A 26316-nucleotide genomic window follows, 5' to 3' on the forward strand; every position below is an offset into this window, starting at 1 on the left:
TCAATCCTCTGCATTCATATGGGCCCCTAAGCCCACCAAGAGTGATTCCTGAGTTCTGAGGCAGGAGTAAATCCTGAGCACCAGCAGGTGTGGTGGAAATGTGAAAGGAAAAATGTGAAAGGAAAAAAATAATAAAGAATCAGTTAAAATTACATGATTTCTAACTAAAGTATACCTCATTTTTCCACATTAGAACTTCAATAAAGTACTTTTACAAGCCAAGTTTTAAGAGTTAAATTAATTTTAAAAGTTACACTATAAAATCAGATACAGGAAATTTATCATGCATCAGCAACACTGTCATTTTCTCCTATTTAAGGATGAAAGAGCCTTAGAGTATTTAACCAATGCCAATTTTCAGTAATTTTTTTTCAGAGTAAATTTTCAGTTATGTGAATTAGAATCAATTTTCCTCAAATATCCTGAAATGAGGCTTCTACTTTGTAGTAATTCATAATTGAAAAATATTTAATACTGCCATCTTACTATAATATTAAGGTTAATTAAACTAAATTTCCACTGATCTATACCTGTTAAGCATATTAAAATATTACTTTTACAAGTTCACGTTTTGTCAACTTTTTTTACAGCTTCAGTTGTAGAGAAACCATTCTGATTCTAAAATGTAAAGCAAGCATGCTTGAAAAAACACTCTTCTTGATAGCAAGAGGCTTGTTAAACAAACTCTTTTTAGTTCAGTCTAATTATTTATAGTTCTGGGAGTCAGACTCTGGCATAGCTGTGTCTACCTTACAGGTAGTATGGTTACCTAGTGACAACCTCTGTGTTTGCTCAACATCCCCTCAAGCCAAGCCAGCCAAGTCAGCCAGCCATCAGACTCAACAAAGTCCATCATCCTCAAAGACTGACCTTAACACTTTTAAGCATAAAATCTCAAGTGTAAATTCCCTGAAATTCTAAATCTGATCTCTACTTTTCTCTATACTCTGTTTAAAGTATCCTGTATAACAAGGGTGAGCTTCTTTCTCACACACTTACTGTAGCAAGAAATACATGCCCCTAGATTTGCAGCTCAAGAAGATTCAGGCCTGACTCAACACCATGAGGACCAAGAAGCAATGGCAGCAGGAACAGCTTTCTCTGCGGTGCCAGTAATAGAGTCAAGGCCATGTGATAACAATAAAGCACACTGGCTGGTTAAAAAATAAAGAAGAAAGAAGCTAAGAATATGTTGTGATATATTCATATTATATAAAGTTCAGATTTGATCTAAGGCAGGACTGGAGCAATAGCACAGCGGGTAGGGCATTTGCCTTGCACGCGGATGAACCAGGTTCGATTCCTCTGTATCTCTCGGAGAGCCCGGCAAGCTACCAAGAGTATCCTGCTCGCACGGCAGAGCCTGACAAGCTACCCATGGCGTATTCCTTATGGCAAAAACAATAACAACATGTCCCACAAAGGAGACGTTACTGGTGCCTGATTGAGCAAATCGATGAACAATGGGGCTACAGTGCTACAGTGCTATTCTAAGGCAACTACTCATTTAAATATTATTCACTATTAGTACTAGATATTATGAATTCTTTCACACCATAGCAAAAATTAATAAATGCAATAGATCCTAAGGTACTCAAAAGTAAAGTGTTTTCTACTTACAGAAAAAGTATGCCTTTTTCCAGTCTACTAGATTATCATCCATATTTTTCTCCTTTATAAATGAGCTCCTTCCCCTTCAAGTCTATTTTTATTTCCATATTCAGTGTCTGAGTGTACATCTATCTATCCAGATATAAGAACAAAAAACTAAAAATCATCTTTAACACTCTTTATACCGTACTGTCCGTAGCTCCATGAAGTCAAATGATTATAAGTGTCTATTGATCTTATTTTTTTTTAATGTTAGAAGTCCAACCACTTTTTCTATTCCTATTATCTTAGTGTATCTCAAACTATTACTATTACTCATCAGGACTCCAACAATTGTTAGCTAACAGTCTCACTGAGTCTCCTTGGCTCTCCAAACTTATTATTCATTGGGCACCAATGTGTTCTATTAAAAATACAAATCTGGGGCCAAAGAGATAGTACAGAAGGTAAGGCACTTGTTTGACACACAACTAACCCAGGTTGAAACCCCAGCATCATATAGTACTTGAGTGACATGTGAGCACAGAGAAAGGAGTTAGCCCTTTCTCCTTTCAGGACTGCTGGTATTAGACCTTCTATTTCACTCCTAATTATTCTCTCTCATATGACTTCTGTACACGGGAGGAGGTGGGTAAAAACATGCAATCTTTCATTACAACACTGCTCCCCCATGACATGCAGACCTTTCAATTGCTGGAATTCATTCTGCTCATTTTAACATGAAGTTGTTTCACATGTTCTTAAAAAGGTTATCATTTTCAATATATTTCCATCTGCACACAAAGAAATTCTCATCACTTCTCAAAGGATTTCTTAAGAAACCTATTCCACAATAGTTATTCCTCAATAATAAATACAGTGACTCTTTTAGGAATGTCTTTTCCTATCATGGGACAAGAAGTTTTATGAGAAAAAGGACTGAAAAACAAGGATTGATTTTTCATTACTATATTCAAGTACTTGGCACATATCAGTAATAGTTATAAAAATATTATGAATTAATGAATGTATCACAGTTAATACTGTGTGGTGAGCTGCCCTTAACAGGGCTGGAGCTATAGCACAGTGGTAGGCATTCGCCATGCGGCTGACCCGTGTTCGATTCCTCCGCCCCTCTTGGGAAGCCCGGCAAGCTACCGAGAGTATCGCGCCCGCACGGCAGAGCCTGGTAAGCTATCCGTGGCATATTCGATATAACAAAAACAGTAACAATAAGTCTCACAATGAGAGACGTTACTGGTGCCCGCTCGAACAAATCAATGAGCAACGGGATGACAGTGACATCACAGTTAACAAGTGATCTAGTTTAAACTAATTTCATCATGAATTTTACGCTATTACATAAAGCTGATAAACCTAGTCATAAACATGCTTACTTATTTATTTTAAGTTTTACGGTCGCTGGAGTAGCCTGAAGTGAGCTCACAGGCTGGCCATTTATTCAATACAATATTGCTCCCTCACCCTTGCTTCCCAGTACTTGAGCCATTTTTTTAAGCTGAAAGAGACATTAAGCAGAGTGAGTAGACACACAAAAACTTAATGGGTACATTAGGTGCAGAGGCTGGGATATTTCACAGAGCCAATCATCACGTACCCTTAAGGTATAAAGTTATGACAATTTCCTATTTTACTCTTGCCTAGGTGCACACTTTCTCCCTCTTTATTATTTAAAAAACTCAATTATTTTATTTTATTTTTGGAACATGCTTATTTTAAATCATATTTTAGTTATACTACAAATGAACTGGTGTAAACTTTTTTTAAAACCAACATTATATATACATGTATATATATACATATATATATATATACAAACATTATCTAATAATAGTTCATTAAATAAATGCTGGTGACCTCATAGTGTCTGTGCCAGGCTATGAGGATACTTATAGACATAGATTTTGTTTCTTTTTTGGTGGTGGTGGTGGTGGTGGTGGTGGTCACAAGTGGGCTGGCATTGTTTGTGTAAAGTTCTGAGGTGTAGTTTGCCTTAGGGTCACACTATATTGAAATGACTCAGCCCTACATTGGAGCCTAGTGAAAGCACAGCATGTATGGTGCTTACCTTCCACATGGCTGACACCATCCCATTTGGTCCCCTGAGCACTATCAAGTAATTCCTGAGTGCACAGTAACCTCTCAGCATTGCTGGGTGTGGCTAAGAAAACTAAACCAAACCCAGCGTACTTTGGGTTAAGTGAGAGGTTTTGAGCAAAGCCAGCACACCTTCAGATGCCATTTCATCTTCTAGCTTCCACTAGGGTCAGGTGTGGGTTAGATTTGCCCTTATGGCTTGAGGGCTGTGTCTGGTCAAGAGAATTGGAATAATTGGGGGGGTCAAATTTTGGGGGGGGTTGTTTCAAAAGTACATTTAAGGAGCTTGAGAGATAGTAGAGCAGGCAGAGCACTTGCCTTCCATGTGGCTGGCCCTGTTTCTGTCCCTAGCACCGTGGCTACCCTCCCCCCTCCAAGCCCTGCGAGGCTGATCCCTGAGCTCAGAACCAGGGCCTTGCTTGATCTGGCCCAAAAAGGGAAAAAAAACCCACAACCAAATAAAAGTATATTTAAAAAGGTCTAACTGTAAAGTGATTTTAAATTTTATATAGTTCTATAAAGTTTGGTTCGATTCCTCCATCCCTCTCAGAGAGCCTGGCAAGCTACCAAGAGTATGCTGCCCACACGGCAGAGCATGGCAAGCTACCAATGGCGTATTCGATATGCCAAAAACAGTAACAACAAGTCTCACAATGGAGACGTTACTAGTGCCCGCTCGAGCAAATCAATGAACAACAAAATGACAGTGCTACAGTGCTACATATATATGTATATATACATATATATTTGTGTGTGTATATATATATATAACTTTAGTATAAGAACACTGTCTTGAACTGAGTTGCTTGAAAAATTAAAAATATAGTCTCTTCACATTTATAGAAATATTCTTGATCACTATTCCCTATCTCATGCTTGCTATTCTGACTTAATTGAGGGGTTCTCCCTTCCCTTTTGACTCAAGGAATATTTCTGTTATTTTGATTGACCAAATTATGGGGTCATTTATGTCAGTGAAAACTTTGGGAGTAGACACATAATCTAGTTCTGGTCAACAAGATCTGAGAATAATATTCTCTGGAAAGGGTTTTTTAGTCAAAGAAGTTGAAGATATTTTTGTTCTCTATATAAAGTTATTATACCATTTATTGTACTTGGTTATTATACAAAGTTACTTGGTTGCCATTATCAACATACAAAATAGCACAAACTCAAAATGGCTCTAGAGCGAGTTAGAGTCCTAGGGGACGACCTCAGGAGAAACAACATAAGAATTATGGGAGTGCCGGAACCACACGGAACCAATCCCAATGAAAAAAACACCATTAAAGACATCATTGCTAAAAAATTCCCAGAGCTAGAGAATGCGGGCATCCAGATACAAGGAGTCCGAAGGGTGCCAGCTAAAAGGGACCCAAATAGAAAATCCCCAAGGCATATCATAGTCAGAATGATGGATGCCGTGGACAGAGACACAATACTGCAAGTAGCAAGATCAAAAAAGGAGATCATATACAAAGGCGCACCCCTTAGATTCACAGCAGACCTATCAGAAGAAACCCTCCAAGCCCGAAGACAATGGGGGGATATAGTGAAAAAACTTCATGAAATGAATGCCTCACCAAGAATACTCTACCCGGCTAAACTCTCAGTTAAACTTGAAGGAACAATACATTATTTCATGGACAAGCAACAGCTCAGGAACTTCATAGACTCAAGACCAAATTTAAAAGAAGGACTCAAAGGGCTACTATAAGATAAGGAAAAAGACCTATAAGAACAACAAACCCTACAGAAAAATGGCACAAAATCCAAAGACAATAATTTCTCTTAATGTTAACGGGCTAAATGCACCAATCAAGAGGCACAGAGTGGCAAAATGGATTCGGAAACTAAACCCAACTTTCTGCTGCCTACAAGAAACACATCTGAATAGCCGGAACAAACACAGACTAAAAATCAAAGGATGGAAAACAATCCTGCAAGCAAACAGCCCCCTCAAAAAAAAAAAGCGGGGGTGGCCATACTAGTATCGGATAGCATTGATTTCAGGCTGAAAAAGATCAGAAGGGACAGCAAAGGTCATTTTATATTCATCAAGGGATATGTACAACAGGAAGAAATCACACTCCTAAATGTATACACACCTAATGAACGACCAGCTAAATACTTAAAAGAACTCCTAACAGAATTTAAGGAGGACATAACTAGCACCACGATAGTAGTTGGAGATTTCAACACTGCCTTATCACCTCTGGATAGATCGACAAGAACAACACTCAGCAAGGAAACAATGGCCCTGAAGGAAGAAATGGAGGAGACAGGGCTAGTAGACCTATACAGGGCTATACACCCCAAAAAGAAAGAATACACATTCTTTTCCAGCGTGCACGGAACGTTTTCCAAAATAGACCATGTTCTGGGCCACAAATTATACCTTAATAGAATTGGGAAGATAGAAATTGTATCAACTATCTTTTCAGACCATGATGCACTGAAGATGGAAGTTAATCACACACAGACTCAGAGAACCAAATCAAACACTTGGAAATTAAACAACTCACTATTGAACAATGAGTGGGTCACGGAGAAAATCAAGGAAGAAATCAAGAGATACCTAGAAACAAATGAGAATGAAGACACAAGCTACCAAAACCTATGGGACGCAGCTAAAGCTGTGTTAAGGGGACAATTTATAGCTCTGCAAGCCTTCCTCAGAAAGGAAGAAAGGGCCTATATAGATAGCTTGACTTCGAAGCTCAAGATCTTAGAAGAGGACCAGCAAAAGGAACCCAAACCAGATCGAAGGAAAGAAATAATAAAACTTAGAGCAGAAATTAATGATATGGAAACCCGAAAAACAATCCATAAGATCAATGAAACAAAGAGCTTGTTCTTCGAGAAAATAAATAAGATTGATAAACCGCTAGCAAGACTCACAAAGAAAGAAAGAGAGAAAACCCTAATAAACCGAATGAGAAATGAAAAGGGGGACATCACAACAGAAACCAAGGAGATTCACAGGATCATCAGAGACTACTTTGAAAGTCTGTATGCCACGAAACAAGAGAACCTAAAAGAAATGGATGAATTCCTTGACTCCTACAATCTCCCAAGACTGAGCCAAGAAGACGTGAAGTACCTGAATAGGCCCATAAATATCAAGGAAATCGAAACTGTAATCAAAAGTCTCCCCAAAAACAAAAGCCCAGGTCCAGACGGATTTACTGGTGAATTCTTCCAAACATTCAAAGAAGACTTGTTGCCAGTTCTCCTCAAGCTTTTCCAGGAAATCGAAAAGACAGGAACCCTTCCGAACAGTTTCTAGGAGGCACATATCTCCCTAATACCAAAAGCAAACAAAGACACCACTAACAAAGAAAACTATAGACCAATATCCTTGATGAACACCGATGCGAAGATTCTCAACAAAATACTAGCAAATAGAATCCAACAACTCATCAAAAAGATCATACACCATGACCAAGTGGGATTCATCCCAGGGATGCAAGGATGGTTTAACATTCGGAAATCAATCAACATAATCCATCACATCAACAAAAGTAAAGATAAAAACCATATGATCATATACATAGATGCAGAAAAAGCATTTGACAAGATCCAACACCCATTCATGATAAAAACTCTCACCAAAATCGGTTTTGGAGGAACTTTTCTCAAGATAGTCAAAGCCATCTACCATGAACCTATGGCAAGCATTATCATCAATGGAGAAAAACTAAGGGCTTTTCCTCTAAGATCGGGGACAAGACAAGGATGTCCACTCTCACCACTTCTCTTTAATATAGTACTGGAAGTATTAGCAATAGCCATCAGGCAAGAAAAAGATATTAAGGGGATTCAGATTGGAAAGGAAGAAATCAAGCTCTCACTATTCGCAGACGATATGATACTATACCTAGAGAAACCTAAAAGCTCTAGTAAGAAACTCTTAGAAACAATTGACCTATACAGTAAAGTCGCAGGCTATAAAATCAATACCCAGAAATCCATGGCCTTCCTATATGCAAACAATGAGACAGAGGAAAGGGACATGAAAAAAGCAATCCCGTTCACAATTGTGCCCCAGAAAATCAAATACCTGGGAATCAGCTTAATTAAAGAAGTAAAGGACCTCTACAAAGAAAACTATAAAACGCTACTTCATGAAATAAAAGAGGACATGAAGAAATGGAAAAATATCCCCTGCTCATGGATAGGGAGAATAAACATTGTCAAAATGGCAATACTCCCCAAAGCATTATATAGATTTAACGCGATCCCTATAGGGATACCCATGGCATTCTTCAAAGAAACGGAGCAAGCAATCCTGAAATTTATATGGAACAATAAACGCCCACGGATAGCTAAAACAATTCTTGGGAAAAAGATGATGGGAGGCATCACCCTCCCCAACCTTAAACTCTACTACAAAGCGGTAACAATTAAAACAGCATGGTACTGGAACAAAAGCAGAACTGTAGACCAATGGAACAGGGTGGAATATCCCCACACACAACCTCAAATGTATGATCATCTAATCTTTGATAAAGGTGCAAGAGATGTGAAGTGGAGCAAGGAAAGTCTCTTTAACAAATGGTGCTGGCACAACTGGACAACCACATGCAAAAAAATGGGCTTAGAACTCGATCTGACACCATGCACAAAAGTCAGATCAAAATGGATTAAAGACCTCAACATCAGACCACAAACCATAAGGTACATTGAAGACAAGGTAGGCAAAACCCTCCAGGATATTGAAGATAAAGGTATCTTCAAAGATGACACGGAACTAAGCAATCTAGTAAAAACAGAGATCAACAAATGGGACTACATTAAACTAAAAAGCTTCTGCACCGCAAAAGATACAGCGACCAGAATACAAAGACTATCTACAGAATGGGAAAGGATATTTACACAATACCCATCAGATAAGGGGTTGATATCAAGGGTATATAAAGCACTGGTTGAACTCTACAAGAAGAAAACATCCAACCCCATCAAAAAATGGGGCGAAGAAATGAACAGAAACTTTACCAAGGAAGAGATACGAATGGCCAAAAGGCACATGAAAAAGTGCTCTACATCACTAATCATCAGAGAGATGCAGATCAAAACAACCATGAGATACCACCTCACACCACAGAGGCTAGCACACATCCAAAAGAACAAAAGCAACCGCTGTTGGAGAGGTTGTGGGGAGAAAGGGACCCTTCTACACTGCTGGTGGGAATGTCGGCTAGTTCAGCCCTTTTGGAAAACAATATGGATGATTCTCAAAAAACTAGAGGTTGAGGGGCTGGAGTGATAGCACAGCGGGTAGGGCGTTTGCCTTGCACGCGGCCGACCCGGGTTCGAATCCCAGCATCCCATATGGTCCCCTGAGCACCGCCAGGGGTGATTCCTGAGTGCATGAGCCAGGAGTGACCCCTGTGCATCGCCGGGTATGACCCCAAAAAGCAAAAAAAAAAAAAAAAACTAGAGGTTGAGCTCCCATTTGACCCAGCAATACCACTGCTGGGAATATATCCCAGAAAAGCCAAAAAGTATAGTCGAAATGATATCTGCACTTATATGTTCATCGCAGCACTGTTTACAATAGCCAGAATCTGGAAAAAACCCGAGTGCCCTAGAACAGATGACTGGTTGAAGAAACTCTGGTACATCTATACAATGGAATACTATGCAGCTGTTAGAAAGAATGAGGTCATGACGCTTGCATATAAGAGGATCAGCATGGAAAGTATTAAGCTAAGTGAAATGAGTCAGAAAGAGAGAGACAGACATAGGAAGATTGCACTCATCTGTGGACTATAGAATAACAGACTATAAGACTAACACCCAAGAATAGTAGAAATAAGTACCAGGAGGTTGTCTCCATGGCTTGGAGGCTGGTCTCTCATTCTGGGCAACTCAGAGAAGGGAACACCAAGTAAAATGTGATTGGAGGTCATGTGGGGGAAAGATGATGCGGGCCCAATATAGACTAGAGACTGAACACAATGGCCACTCAACACCTTTATTGCAAACCACAACACCTAATCAGAGAGAGAGAACAAAAGGGAATACCCTGCTATAGTGGCAGTGTGGGGTGGGGGGGAGACAGGACTGGGGAGGGGGGAGAGGGATGTTGGGTTTACTTTTGGTAGAGAATGGGCACTGGTGAAGGGATGGGTTATCAAACTTTGTAAGGGAGAAACATGAGCACAAAAATGTATAAATATGTAACTGTACCCTCACGTTGACTCACTAATTAAAAATAAACTATTAAATTAAAAAAATAAAAATATGCAAAGTTTCACTTGTTTTGAACAACCAAAAAAAAAAAACAAAATAGCACAAAATCTGGAAAACTGTAAATCTAGTATACTATGCTTAAAAGTTGCCAACCTCTGAACTGCTTGCTTACATTTTGCTTAAATCTGATTTAAATCAGAATTCTTTGTTATTTGCATAAAGTTATCCAGGCTGATAGGAAAAGAATTGGAAGGGGGCTCAGGTTCCCTAAATGAATAACATTCTTTCAGTTAATTCAATAAGTATTTGTAGAGCAAATATATAGTATTACAACAGTATTCACTATATAAACCCAAGGAGCAAACCATTTAATTAAGCACCCAGAGAAGACTTTTAGAAGAAATTTAGTGATTCAAAAACTGTGAAAATGAATGGATAATTATGAAATTAATTCACTGAGTTAATAAAAATATTTCACCCTTGGCAACTAATTATACTTGTTCAGTAGAAGAGAACTACAATTTATCGAGGGTATTTTGAGAAAGAAAATCTATTTTTACAGACTTTTTTTACTAGTTGAAAGACTGTCAAATAACTATAAATTTTCAAAGAATTAAAATGTAATAACACACTTGGCATAACTCTCCGTATAGAACAGCATTTTACAATTACTTGTAATAAAAATTAAGACGATTATTTTAACATGAAGATACTGGGTGACTGAACTGAACTTGTACCCATCTTATCAAGTTACTCAAATAAATCCCAAGATAAACTAACTGGCCTGTTATCTGTCTTACTCTTATTAAAGCAGATGAGAGAATGGGTGTCAAATCCAGATATTTGTACTTATTAATAATGAACATGACTGTGGTTTGTAAAAGCAATTATTTCTTGTGAGTTTTAAATGTAGGTATTCTGGCATTTTATTAAAATCATATAAATGAGAAGTAAATACCAGAACAGTTTTTCTAAGTAATTTATTGTAGAATAACATTGATTTGTCCTTCCTGCCTTGCCAAGGGAGCTTAGGTTTATTGGGTTACTCCCATCACAGTGCTCCCATTCCTGTGTTTAATTTTAACCTCTTTCTTTGTGCTCTGTTAACTTGTAAATATTGCTTTTCTCTTCTCCTTAAGTCCTTTGATAGTTAATTCAGAGCAATGCCCATTTTCCATAGACACAGGGAAACAGTTAATGCTATGCTTTTGCAACATGGGAGTTAATGACTCCGAATGATATTCACTCCTGGATATCTGTTCTTTCAACTTAAGCCTCAGTTGCCCTTACTTCCTACCACCCCAAAAGCAGGGTCCCAAGGAGGGACTGGATGGACCCAGGGCAAGCAGTGAGCTACCCTGGCACTGAAATGGACCAGGCCAAAATGCCATAAGACAACTATAAAATATTCATGGACAAATCTGTCATAAACCAAAAAGTAATAACTGAGGTAGGAAAGATTAATTTGGCCTAAGCACATCAGTCTGGGATCTATAGTGAGATGTCCCCAGGAGGGCCACCCTACAAGCTCAATGTACCTCTTACTGTGTCCATACAAAATAAATAATATTAAAAAGTAGAATTAAGATGCTAATTAAGATGTTAATTAAGTTATTGGACTAAAGAGAGGAAAAATACCCCTAGGTGATATTTCTGCCCTTGATCCTGATGGTTGATCATGAAGGGCTTTTGACACGTTGGAGGTGCTACCAAACAGGGTGTGTTGGCTACCCTCAATGCTGAAGCACTGGTGAGAGACTAGAGAGACTAGAGAGCAGGGCAGCAAGATAGAGTGCAGAGAGACTAACAATGGGGACAGAGGGAGAAGAATGTAGAAGAATGCAGGAGCAGGCGCGTAGAGAGACGAGAGACTTGACTGTAAGAGAAGGCGGGGAGAGGTGAACGGAAGAGATAGGAGGAGACACGAATGAGGGGCAATGTGAGACTAGAAAGGGGAGCTAGTGGGATTGGAACAGGCACATGGGAAGAATGGAATAAACAGAAACTGATCATCAACCAGCCTGGTGGCCCTCGTTTCCTCTCCATCTGCCCATGGCATGGGCTGCGCCAGATCCAGGAAGCGGCCTGAGTCCACCAAACATGGGTGACTTGGACTTGGTATGACAAAGAACATACCAAGTATCCAATCAAACCTCAATGCTATGGAGATAGAAATTAACCATTAAAAAGAGGATGTGTAGAAAGAGCTTTGCATCCTCAAAAGAAAGAATATACATTTTTTTCCCAATTCACATGGAACATTTTACAAAATAGACCATGTGCTGGATCACAAAACATACCTCAATAGAATCAGGAAGACAGAAATTATATCAACTACCTTGCAGAACACGATGCACTGAAGATAGAAGTCAACCACGAACAGACTGCTGGTGGAAATCCCAAATGGCTCAGCCCTTTTGGAAAATAGTATGGACGCTTCTCAAAAAATTAGAAATCGAGCTCCTATTTGACCCAGCAATACCACTTCTGAGAATATATACCAGAGATGCAAAAAAGTATAGTAGAAATGACATCTTCACTTACATGTTCATTGCAGCACTGTTTACAATAGACAGAATCTGGAAAAAAAAACCCGAGTGCCCGAGAGAAGATGACTAGTTAAAGAAACTTTAGTATATCTACACAATGGAATACTATGCAGCTGTTAGGAGAGATGAAGTCATAAAATTTGCATATAGGTGGAGCAACATGGAAAGTATCATGATAAGTGAAATGAGTCAGAAAGAGAGGGACAGACATAGAAAGACTGCACTCATTTCTGGAATGTAAAGTAACAGAATGGGAGACTAACACCCAATAACAGCAGAGATAAGTACCAGGAGGATTACTCTACATATTAGAACCCAGCCTCGCATGCTGGGGGAAAAGGCAGCTCAGACAGAGAAGGGACCACCGAGTAAAGGGTACTAGGAGGGCCCACTCGGGATAGGAGAAGCGGGCTGAAAGCAGACTATAGACCGAATATGATGGCCACTTAATACCTCTACTGCAAACCACAACACCCAAAAGGAGAGAGAGAGAGAGAGAGAGAGAGAGAGAGAGAGAGAGAGAGAGAGAGAGAGAGAGAGAGAGCAACAGGGAATGCCTTGCCACAGAGGAGGGGTGGAGGGGATGGGGGGATGAGATGGGAGTTAGTGGGAGGGATGCAGGGACTATTGGTGGTAGAAAATGGGCACTGGTGAAGGGATGGGCACTCGATCATTGTATGACTGAAACGCAAGCATGAAAGTTTGTAAGTCTGTAACGGTACCCCCATGGTGATTCACTAATAAAAAAAATTTGAAAAAAAAGATGTGTAGAAACTCTAACACCTGGTGATTGAACAACATGCTACTAAATAAAATCTGGATCAAAAAGGAAATCAAGAAGGAAATAAAAAGATTCCTTGAGACTAATGATACACTTGAAACAAGTTACCAAAATCTATGTGAAACAGCAAAAGTAGTGTTTACAGGGAAACACAGAAAAACAGAGCCTCCATAAGGAAAGTAGAAAAAGATTAAAATGAACAATCTAAATGCACACCTTAAATGTCTGGAGAATCAGCATTAAATGAATCCAAAGACCAGTAAAAGAAAAGAAGTGATAAAAACCAAAGCAGAAATCAACAATATAGAAACCAAGAAATCAATACAAAAAAATCAATGAAACCAGGAACTGGTTATTCAAAAGAATAAACAAGATAGACTCCCAAATGAATCTCATAAAAGTGCAGCACACCACAGAGATGTCTCTCCACCCCACACCAAGCTAAGCACCTCAGCGGAGGGCAGGTGTGTCCCTCCATCTGCCCCAAATGAACTCTGGCAGCCACAAACCTCGATAATCCAATCGCTGCCATATTCACGACTGACCTTCACAGTCTCATCCTGAGCCCCTCACACATGAGAATGAATCCTCTGGAAAACCCAGGTACACAGGACTAGTGACTGAAAACTGCAGGCCTTCGGAGTTGGGAATGAGTGACCTCCTCCCCATCTTCTTGCCTTCCTGTTTTCTGGCAGTCACGCTCATGAATTGCCTCTGGGCACCATTTCAGCATATTAACAGTCATGAGTCAATCACAAATGTATCTTGTAAGAGAGCACCACACCACAAAGATGTCTCTGGACCGCAAATATTTAAAAATTTTAGAATTCCAGAAGCATCTCATACTATTCATAACAAGCAATACAAAATAATTTAGCATCTGCCTATGTGGCAGACTTGGGTGGTGGTGGGAAAATTCGAAATAATGGTGCTGGGAAGGTGTAATCGTAGTGGGATTGATGTTGAAATATTGAATGTAAACAATTACTGTGAACAACTTTGTGTAATCACAAAAAAGAAAGTGATCCTCGGGTGGCTGCTATTGCTGCTGGACACCTATGTGCTTTTGGTAGCCCTGAGCCACTTCCCAGCCTCCTCATCTACCCAGGGCCCCCCAACAGAGACACAGAGAGACGGGGAGACGCGGAGGATGGGGACCACAGTCAGATGGTGAAAAATGGCCCATTTAATGCAGAGTTGCTAGAATACTTATAGAACATCTGAAGGGGGGCTGAGGTAAGGACCGACCAGTATGACAGTCATTTACATAGATAAACATTTGGCAGAGGAAATTCTTTTAGGGAGATCAACTCAAGGAGACACACTGTCTCCCAGGGGCAACTATATTGCTTTTATGTTTCCCTCTAATTGTATAAGTTATTGATACTAACAGTTGTTTGGATAAACACAGTAAGAGACAAAGATTCCAACACTTAGTTCTCTGGGCTGAGAGCAAACAAGGCTTTAAACACTTGGTTGTCTGGGCTCTGAGTGCAAGCAAAGCTTTTACTGTAAATCCCAGACTAAGTCCTCAGGCCAGTTCAGCTAGTCCTTCCCCAGGGGGGTCCTGTCTCTATAAAGTTGTAACAGTTTGCATGAAAACCATGCATTTATGTTTTCTAGAATGTCCATTTCGCTGCTGGGTAGTTTTGCCACTCGCCCCGGGTCCATCTCAGTCCCACAGTGGGACCTCCCCTTTGGGGTGTCAGGAACTACAGACACTGAAGCCTGAGTCAAGTAGTTATGATCAAGTTATTATGCCCAGGAGCAGATGTATTTCAGTCAATCAACTCCCAAATATTAGGAGCATAGCAGTAATGGTCTTTCTGTGTTTAAACAAAGAACACTGCCCTATGGTGACATATAAAAAGGCTATGGGGAAACAGAAAAGCAAGTACAAATATACAACACTTCAAATATAAAGCAGTATCAATACAAGTTCAGAATTACCAGAAAGTTTTGTTTTACAAGCAATCGAGATTAACATGGGGGACTGTGACAATGTGAGGTAAAATACAAGGGAAAGATTACAAATAAACTTTAACCAAGTTAGGGATGCTAGCAAGGGTAATATAAATTCCTCCAGGAGGAGGAAAGGAGACAATACACTGATAAAGCGTAAAGCACTTAAGGTTAATATCCAACACAACTTTATGAAAATAAAATTTAAATTTTTTTAAAAAATAAGATACACAAAATGTTGGCTAGACTCATGAGAAAAAATGGTAAGGTTCTCAAATAAAGCAGACCAGGAACAAAAGAAATTACAATAGAACCCTTAGAAATTCAAGACATCACAAGAGCTTACTATGAACAACTGTACTCTGTTAAGCTGGAGAACCCAGAAAAAATGAAGAGATTCCTAGAAACACGCAATCAACCAAAACTGGATGAGGAGGAAGTAGAAATGATGAACATGTCAATAATAAGCAAGGAAAATCCAATGGTAATTAAGAATCTTTCCAAGAATAAAAGTCCTGGTCCACATGGATTTACGAGTGAGTTTTACCAAATCATCAGTGAAGACTTATTGCCATTCATCCTTAAGCTTTTCCAAAGTATCAGAGAAACAGAAATCCTTCCTAACACCTTCTACAATGCTAACATTAACTGATACCCAAAGTTGACAGAGAAATTACCCCCAAAAAAGAAAATTTCAGATCAATATCTTTGATAAAGAGCAATGCAAAAGTGCTCAACAAAATGAAATAACTGCACTCTTTGTGGAATATAAAAATAATATAGGCTAAGACTAATACCAAGGAAAGTAGAAACAAGGGTACAAAGTATTAATGCATGGTTGGAAGCTTTCCATAAGTGGGATATATGGGGGAAGGTAGTTAGGATAGAGGAGGAACCACTGTGACAATGATAATTATGATAATTGGAAATGATCGCTCTGGACAAGAACTGAGTGCTGAAAGTAGGTAAAGAGATATACATAATAAATTTTCAGTACTGTATTACAAACCATAATGCCCAAAAGGAAGAAGAGAGAGTGAGTTAGTGAGAGAGAAGAAAAGTGCCTGTCATAGAGGCAGGCTGGGGGTGGAGGTTGGGAAGGAAACTGGGGACACTGGTGGTGGGAAATGTACACTGATGAAGGGGTGGGTACATTTTAAAACAATTTGTTGGGTGTTGGAATATTGTATGACTGAAACCCAATCATGAACAACTTTGTAATTGTGTTTTTCATAGTGATTCATTTTTTAAATGCTCAACAACATATTAACTAACCAAATATAACAGCACATCAAAAATATATATTATACAGGATGATCAAGTGGGAGTCACCCCGGGGAGGCAAGGAAGCTTCAATATATGTGAACCAAGTACCATAAAACACCACATCAGTAAAAATAAAGAAGTGAAATATGCTTCCACAAGAAAGTAAAAGCCCATAGCCAATATTATTCTTTTGTGAAAATATTCTTTGGTGAAAATAATAATATTATGGTGAAACACTGAAAGCCTTCACGCTGAGATCAGGCACAAGGAAAAAAAAGGTATACTGTCTCCACTCTTATTTGTATTAGAAGACCTAGCAGTCAAGAAAAGGAAATGGACGGGATACAAATAGAAACGTGGAAGTCAAATTATCTCAATTTACAGATGAAAGGATGATATACACTTATATATATAAGAACATGTATATACTCTCTCTCTCTCACACACACACACACACACACACAAATCTAGAAACAATAACCCAGTACAGCAAAGTGTCTGGCAATGAAGTGAATACACAAATAATTGATAGCATTCCTATATACAAATAATGAATCAGAGGAGAAAGAGATGAAGGGGCATGTCTCATTTAAAACAGTGTCCAAAAATATCAAGTACAGACATACAAAAGAATCTCGGAATCAAGAAACTTGCTGCAGAGATGCTTTGGGACTTTTCACCAGGCCAATTTCACCAGGGAGCCTCAGATGGGAGTAGGCGTCATCCCTCCACCTGTCCCCTAGGAATCTTGGTGGTCGCCAACTCCAGAACCCAATGAGAAGTGTAGGTATGCGGGATTAGTGATGGCAAACTCCAGGCCTCAAAGGATAGGAGATAGGTTAGTTCTTCTTCTCTCCCCAGCCCATGGAACCCTGGATATCATGATCCAGCTGCTATTTAAGCTCGTTAACAGTTATGATCCAGAGGCACACAAAGGAATCTTGGAACCGAGCAGCTTGCAGAGATTTCTCCAGATCCTAATTATCTAAAATTTTAGAATTCCAGGAGTGCATGGCTGCTCTCACAGTCATGCAATATCTTATACTATTCATAACATGCAATACAAAATAAACTGTCTAGTATCTGGCTTTTTGGCACGTTTGAGTGGTAAATTCAAAATAATGGTGGTGGGAAGGTATAATGATGGTGGCGCTGGTGTTGATATATTAAATGTAATCCATTATTTTGAACAACTTTATGAAAATAAGTAAAAACAAAACAAAAAATCAAGTGCTTAAGAAACAAAAAAGTGAGAAGATGGGTCTGAAAGATATGTTAAATGAAGTAACTCAGAAAAAGGATAAAAACAGAATTATATCACTTATATGTGGTATTTAGAATAACTGAATGAGGAAGTGCAATAGTTTAAAGGGGGGATGCCTAGATTACCCTTGGCCCCAGTGTACAGGAAAGAAAAAAAAAGAAATAGTGTGGGGCTGGAGCAATAGTACAGCAGATAGGGCGTTTGCTTTGCATGAGGCTGACCCAGGTTCAATTCCCAACATCCCATATGATCCCCTGAGCACCTCCAGGAGTAATTCCTGAGTACAAAGCCAGGAGTATCCCCTGAGCATCATTGGATGTGATCTAAAAAGAAGAAAGAAAAAGAAAGAAAGAAAGAAAGAAAGAAAGAAAGAAAGAAAGAAAGAAAGAAAGAAAGAAAGAAAGAAAGAAAGAAAGAAAGAAAGAAAGAAAGAAAGAAAGAAAGAAAGAGGGGCCGGAGCGATAGCACAGCGGGTAGGGCGTTTGCCTTGCACGCGGCCGACCCGGGTTCGATCCCCGGCATCCCATATGGTCCCCCAAGCACCGCCAGGAGTAATTCCTGAGCGCAAAGCCAGGAGTAACCCCTGAGCATCGCTGGGTGTGACAAAGAAAGAAAGAAAGAAAGAAAGAAAGAAAGAAAGAAAGAAAGAAAGAAAGAAAAGAAAGAAAGAAAGAAAGAAAGAAAGAAAGAAAGAAAGAAAGAAAGAAAGAAAGAAAGAAAGAAAGAAAGAAAGAAAGAAAGAAAGAAAGAAAGAAAGAAAGAAAGAAAGAAGGAAGGAAGGAAAGAAGGAAAGAAAGAAAGAAAGGGAGGAAGAAATAGTGTGAATTAGTAGAAGAATAAACATATGAGAAGCAATGGAAGGGTCGCAAGGGTCAAGGAGATTAAGGTACATAGGTGGTGTTAAGGAATTATAGAGATAAATATCCAAACCACAGAGTCAATATCTGAAATCATGAGACCTATTCAGAATCAATAACACTGAAATCATAAATCAAACTTTAACCACCATACTTTAAAAAGTTCCTATCAAAATGGCACGTGTGTGGGTGTGGATAAGGAAGGGAACCTGAGAACACTGGTGGAGGGAAGCGGACACTGGTGGTGGGATTGGTGCTGGAACATTGTATGTCTGAACTGAACTATGAATAGTTTTGTAATTCACAGTACTTTTACAAAATTTTTTAAAATTATCTAAAAACAAGTTTTATTTATGTTAACATTGAAATTTGGCAGTCAATAAAAGTGATTGGGATAGAAGAGAAAGACATGATGGAGTGAGAAACAGAGAGATACTGAAAGACAAAGAGAACAAGAGAGAATAAGAAAGGATATAACAAAAGTCAGGAATAGTTAAGTGGTAGATGACTTAGCTGACCAACAATGTCATAATGTAATAAAACTGAACTTCTTTGTATTGTAGAACCTTTGAAAGTCTAAATGATTTGAGCCAAGGGTATATCTAAAAAGTGGCACTCAAAACAAGTTATTTATATAAAAAGTAATAAACCTCTTCCCTAATACCAAGCGTTCAGGCCATTAAACAATGGGAATTTTGTTTTTGAGAAGTCAAACAAGAGAAATTCTAGAATTAGAGGCACACACAAAGTTGAAAATAAGGAGATATCTTGATGAAAAGAGGAAAAAGAAATGAAAATCTACATAGTGAAATTACAAATTTTAGGCCCTTTTTCCATCTGGCTACCTGACTTATAATTTATCAGATTGTATCTGCAGATTTATCTTCACCTAAGAAAATTGTATAGATAGTACAATTAGTGACTACTATCTCAAGAAAAAATCCTTGTCAACACATTCTCTATAAAACCCACACTTAAGACATACTTTTGTTCAAAAGTTTTTCATTAAGTTTTTACACTTCACTTTTTAATACTGAAAGAGAATAAGTTAAGGTTTTTAAAGAGTCTATATACAAAAGACAAAAAAAAAAGACAAACAAAAATTTGGAAAAAACTGGGCCAAACTCTCCTAGGTTTGAGCAGTTTCCTGTCTCTGAACTGTAACACTGGAATGTTCCTTCATCCTGGCTGGCTAAAGTATCACCCGGAATTACTTTTAAGCATCCCTGAGCACTACTTGAGAAGCAAGGCAAAGTAAAACAAAACTTAAGCAGAGTTTAATATATTTTTTTTTTTTGCTTAAGAAGAAGAAAAAGAAGCAACAGCTTTCACTGGGTTGGAAAGCAAAAAAAAAAAAAAAAGAAAGACAATTCAAAGTTTAGTTAGAACTCCCAACACATTACAAGTAAAAGGATACTTCCAAAGGAATTTCAAAAGAAAAAGATAATAATTTTCAGAATTAGTATGTTATACATATTGAGAAAAAATTTTAACACTAGAAATACAAATACAATTCTAAACATTTCCAGAGACAAAAAATGAAAAGGAGTTACCCTAAGGATGATGAGAAATAGGAAAAGTATTTGACTTCTCAACAGAAGCATTAGAAGCCACATTGTGTACTGCTGTGAGCTCTGATATTTGGAGGAAAATATGATTTTCTGTATTAAAAAGGACTTAAAAATTCTCTCTCTCATGTTTTTTTTTTTACCCAAAAGGCACTGGAATTTGTGTACAACAGAAAAATAATTAAGATGGAGGAATACTAGGACCATAAAAAAGGCATTGAATAAAGTAGAGAAAAAGATAGTCCCCAAATGGAAAGGAAAGGGGTTCAAGGACAGAGGTCATTAAGATAATCAGTTCAGAATGAAGCAGAGGACAAGGATCTTTTTATTTTATCCATTTCATTAACTTTTTATTCTTTCTTTTCATCATTGTAATATCATATTTTCAGTGACAATACATTAGAAAACTAAGAAAAAATAAGTTAACTGCTGAAAAAAATTATTATAAATGAAATACTATACTGAATAATATATCCAACTTAATATCACTTTTCAAACAATGACCCAGATGGAACAGATAAATTACCACCTTGCTAACCATTAAAGAGTTATGTGTCTAAAGTAGACATTTTTCATTCTATATTTACTTTACCAAAGTAAAGGCCGAAGATCACCAGAACCTAGGTACAGCCATGCTCAAGGCCCCTCTCCACATGTTCGGACAGGCCTCACGCATGAAGGTACCAGCAGAGGAACCCAGGTGTGTGTAATCCTATCAACAGCCAACATCCAGATACTTAAAAGCAAACTCCCAGAAGCGTGTGGCCGCTTTGTGGCCGGGCGATATCTTGTAGCCTACTTCTCCCTCTGGGAGAAACTGGCAAGCTTCTTAGAGTTTCCTGCCCACATGGGACAGCCTTGCAAGCTTCCCATGGTGTATTCATATGCTAAATCCAGTAACAAACTGGATCTCATTCCCCTGACCCTGAAAGAGCCTCCAGTGCGACATCCTTGGGAGGGCCAAGTCGAGAGAGACTTCTAAGATCTCAGGTAAAGGACAAATGGAGAGGTTACTGAGCCCGTTCGAGAAATCAATGATTAATGGGATTTCATGATCGTGATTTACTTTATATCTTGTGCCACAGTTTTTTCTTAATACCTCTTTCAACCCATGGATATATATTTTTAGCTTATACTCAATAGTGGTGGCAAGTTGTTGGATGATGACTAGAGCTATGCTAATTCTAAAACCATTTGTTGCAATTTTTGAAAAGATAGGACATAGCTTTAGCATTTCAGAATTTTGTAAAGACACACTTGGCCTTCAATCTAAACTTTTAAATTACTTATCCCTCTTAACTAAACATATTTCCTTCTGAGTTTATACATATAATTAAAGGTGCTACTTCCCCTTAACTCTCTTAGAGCTCAGAAATGTCTTAATTAGCTTAATTTTACCAACCATCTTAAATAATTCTGCCTATATCCAATTTGTTAACCTTCACTAAAATTCTTATATAAATTATATAATAAAAATGTATAATAAAAAAACCATCAATATGCCATTTTTATACTCTCACCACTGATCTACCATTAAATCTATCAATAGAAAATTATCCTATGACTATCAACAATGCATTTAAAATTTAAAATTTTAACAAAATTATTAGAAAAATATATTTTCCCAAAAATGTTTATTAAAAGTTAAAAAGAATATGTTTCTCATTATCTACCTCACTCTGAAATGTGATAGGTAACTATTTACAAATATTTAATCATGTCTCAAGTTTCATAAATTATTTAAATTCTAAAAATTATAAGAAAAAAATACGCCAAAAAAAAAAGAATTCCTTGATCATGCACTTTTATATTGCTCTCTAAAGTGAAAAAGCAAAATAGCAGTGACATTTTTACTTATACTCAACCTTTCATCTAAGAACATGTAATCTGTAAGAGTGACTATTATCTCAATTTTAACACTAAGGCATAGAATTACAGAGATTGAACTGAAGTGAACTCAAGAGGTTATCTAATCTAGCTTCTATCTTCAAGAATGACTGCATTTTAACAATCTATGGGATATGTCCATCTTCTCTATTTTTCAAAATCTCCAGGGAAGGTGTTATAACTTGCCTTAGCAATTTACTCTGGTGTATAATATCCCTTGTTTTACTCATAATCAAAACCTGAAGATATAAAGGAAATAAAATCTGGTTTTATAGCCCATCAGTAAATGTTTTTACCCATTTGTGGTTATAGAAAATCCAACATAATAAGCAAGTAAATAGGTTATTTTAATAATGAGATGTCCCAATATCTAGCAAACTATTCACTTGCTTTAAGCAACATTTGTACTCAAAACAAGCCAGCATAAGAAAATGATTTATATCCCTCTTTATTTTATAAATTTTCACATCAATTCTATGAGGCAGATACTATTGGTATGCTCATTTTTCATATAAAAAAGTGAGGCTCAGGAAAGGTGTTTCTCGGTGTCATATAAAGACAGAATTAAAATCTGGACAGGTTGGCTCTATTATAATTGCTCTCTAAAACAATTAATAAATTTTTTTACTATTATTGTCATGCTCCATTAAGATTGGTTGATCCACATCCCACAGCTACCGCCATGTAAACTCAACAGCCCAACTTCCTAGATTAAATGTTAATCTCAGAAGAGATGTGCCGCGGCCTGCGCGGCCAATTTGAACCTCAGCCGGAGAGAGGGAATGAGAGTTGAGTGGGCTAGGGAGGACTGCATGCAATATACGGCACACAGCAAGTTTATTGAAATCCAAGCGGGTTTATATAGTCTTATTTTAGCAACGACCAGCAGGTTACATAAGTGGCATAAACATTATTAATCAAACATTATTAATGCAGGCAACTTTATTTTTGCCAACATTACTTATTTTTTGGTTCCTTCTCTCAGCCTTGAGAAACATGGGAAAGCAGATGTGGCCTTGACCATGGCCATGGCAGACATGAGCCAATCCTCCCTTCAGCCTCCTCTCGAGTCCAGCTGCCAGAGCATGGTGGCCCTTCAACTTTTCTCACGAGGCAGGTCGCCAGAGCATGGTGGCCCTTCGGCCGCCTGTCAAGGTCAGCTGTCAGGGGATGACTCGCCCTCATGCCACATTTCTCCATACTCATTCCCGTTTACAGGAACTAAGGTAGGGAGTGCCTAGGCCCGCTCCTCACCCAGTCCCTGTTTACAGGGACAGAGCAGGGGGTGCCTAGACCCGTCCCCAACAGAGATGTAAATCAAGCCACAGAAGTTCATGAATATACTGAGGAGGATTGGGTTAAGTCCCTGCCCTCCTGAAACCCTAACAGCTAGACTCAAATCCTACAGCAGCCACTATGGCAATAGCTCAAATTCACTGCCTCAAGACCTAACTCTGCAGAGACACCAACACAAAGAAAATTCCAAGTACACCAGTTTTTAGGCTGAAAACTCTGGGGTCTTTTTAGAGTTAAGGTAGGCAGATTTATGCCATTCCCTTGTACTTCCAGGAGCTCTGGCAGCTACACTCACATCCCACAGCTGCTGCCCTATAAACTCATGGGTCTAGTTCTACCAATCCTGGAGTTCCTGGACCTTGAGAACTCATATGTGGCTGTCACTGTCATTGTCACTGTCATCCCGTTGGTCATTGATTTGTTCGAGCGGGCACCAGTAACATCTCTCATTGTGAGACTTCTTGTTACTGTTTTTGGCATATCCAATATGCCAAAGGTAGTTTGCCAGGCTCTGCCATGCGGGGCTTGATACTCTGGGTAGCTTGCCGGGCTCTCCGAGAGGGGCGGAGGGATCGAGCACGGGTCGGGTGCGTGAAAGGCAAAAAGCCCTACCACTGTGCTATCGCTCCAGCACCAAATTCCACAATATTTACAGTCCACTAGGAGTACAACAAATTCGATGGGAAAGTAACATAGTAGCCAACTAAATTCACTGTATCACTGTATCACTGTCATCTGTTGTTCATCCATTTACTCAAGTGGTCACCAGTAAAGTCTCTATTGCACTCAGCCCTGAGATTTTAGCAGCCTCTCCTTACTCTTCTTTCCCAACGACTGGAGGCTCTTTCAGGGTCAGGGGAATGAGACCTATCATTACTGTTTTTGGCATATCGAATATGTCATGGGTAGCTTGCCAGGCTCTGCTGTGTGGGTGGGATACTCTCGATATCTTGCCGGGCTCTCCGAGAGGTATGTATATATCTGTTAATATATTTGGGATATGAATGCGCCACTTGGAGCTTGCGAGGCTCTCCTGTGCGGGCAATAGGCTCCTGGTAGCTTGTCAGGTTCTCCAAGAGGGAGAACTAGGCTATTAGATGTTGCGTGGCCACAAGACATAGCCAACTTAGCCAACAACTTAGTGAACTAAGTTCAGTTAAACAAAAACAAAAACAGAACATAGAAGGCTCAACTAGCAACAAAACAGTTTAGTAAAACTCAGACAATGACTTAATGACCCATTGGTGAAATAAAACAGTTTTCATAAGTTTTCTTTTACTGACTTTAACTTTTTTGTAATTCCACTAACCATTTTGTTGTGACAAGCAAAATAAAATAAATAATTTTGTGCCTGCAAGAGGGCAGGCTTGGGGATGGGAGGGAAATTTGGACAGGGATTGAGGAAAGATCCCACTGGTGGTGGAATTGGTGTTGGAACATTGAATATCCAAAACAACTGTATTATGAACAACTTTGTAAACCGAAGTGTTTAAAGTTTAAAGTGATTGGCAAAAACAATTTTTAATTCACTGGATTGTCAATATTTCTAATATTGAAGGTTATCTAGAAAGTACAAACATATTCTTAAAGATATTCATTTTAATGGGGCCTGAGTTAAAGACCGGGGTTCAGCAATGTGGTGCTGGGGAAACGCATTGTTTGCTTGTTTTGGTTTTTGGGTCACACCTGATGGTGCTCAGGGGTTACTTCTGATTCTGAACTCAGGAACTACTCCTAGTAGGCTCAGGAGACCATATGATATACTGGGAATCAAACCGGGTAGTCCATGTCCAAGACCAGCACTCTACCTGTTGTACTCTCTCTCTCAGCCCTGGATTATCTGTAAATATCTTATAAAATAATGCAACCAACTGGAATTCTTCTACAAAGTGTATACACAAGTTTCATATGCCTTAATTTAATAGTTTATTGACAGACACTAATAGTTAGAAAGAAAAAATTCTAAGTCATTGAAATTTAACTTAAACTTCAATATCTGCTCCAAGCTTACCTTTTTCATTGTTTCCTTTCCCACTGCAATCTCATGGCCATTCTTCCCCATGCCATTCTTGAAGAACAGAATTCGGATTGAGGGCTTCTCAGTAAGTTTCTGCATCCTTACGGAAAGTGCAGGCTTGGTTTTCTGTCTTTTGACATCAGTAGGAAGCATCAGCCCATTCATTGTCCAAGTTACTTTCTTCATTAACAACAGATGGTCTAGGAGATAATTTTTTAAGTCAAGTCAATATTTGGCTTCAAAATTAAAAATGGACACATTATGCTTCCCCTCCCCCAATTACCTATACCACATACTCTGGCCAGTCTCCATTTAGATGCTGGTTTTCTGAAATGCTACCACCAGCTTCCCACTAACCGTGACATAAGCTGTAGCAAGCTGTCTGCTCTGATAGCCTGCATAAATCATCATTTCTGAAGGGAACAGATGTTCAGGGTATGAAAGAGTAATACCACAATTTAGTCCTAATTAAAATTCACCTTAGCATCCTCTATCATTGATCAGATGCACTGGGATAAAAGGGCCTATTGAAAAAGCCCAAGGTCCTTTGCTTACTACAAAACAACACAGGTTTTTAAGTTTTACATTCTTTAGAGTTGAGAAAGCACTTTTATCCTCTTGAATATGATTTATTATCCAGTCGCTTTAAAGACTATGACATTCAAGCAGTAACCTCATATATAATTCTCTTCTGACTAGAATGAAGGTGCCTTTAAGGACAACTATGGGGACAAATGCAAACTATTGAACTAAAAAAATCTAGAAGGCCAGTTTGAGTTTTCTTTGACCTACACAAAGTCTTAACCTATAGATATTTTTCACATATACAAAGTTTTCTTTGACCTATACAAAGATATAAATTCCAAAAGAATGTAAATTTCAAGGCACTAATATTAATTGGAGCACAACTAAATCACTATGTATGCCTTTGATAATGTATTGGTAAGAACAGAAGTGTAGTAT

The 26316-nt window shown here is 38.5% G+C and overlaps 1 protein-coding gene across 1 annotated transcript in view; it reads right to left on the reverse strand.

Annotated features, from left to right (window-relative positions):
- Nucleotides 1-26316, reverse strand: part of DCDC1 (doublecortin domain containing 1) — a 440548-nt gene that overhangs the window by 356350 nt on the left and 57882 nt on the right. The window contains exon 6 of the mRNA XM_055142558.1: nt 25348-25553. Within this exon, the coding sequence (XP_054998533.1) occupies nt 25348-25553 (206 nt within the window). The remainder of the gene's footprint in view (nt 1-25347; nt 25554-26316) is intronic.

Source organism: Sorex araneus, chromosome 6, assembly GCF_027595985.1.
Source record: "Sorex araneus isolate mSorAra2 chromosome 6, mSorAra2.pri, whole genome shotgun sequence".
Lineage (NCBI taxonomy): Eukaryota > Metazoa > Chordata > Mammalia > Eulipotyphla > Soricidae > Sorex > Sorex araneus.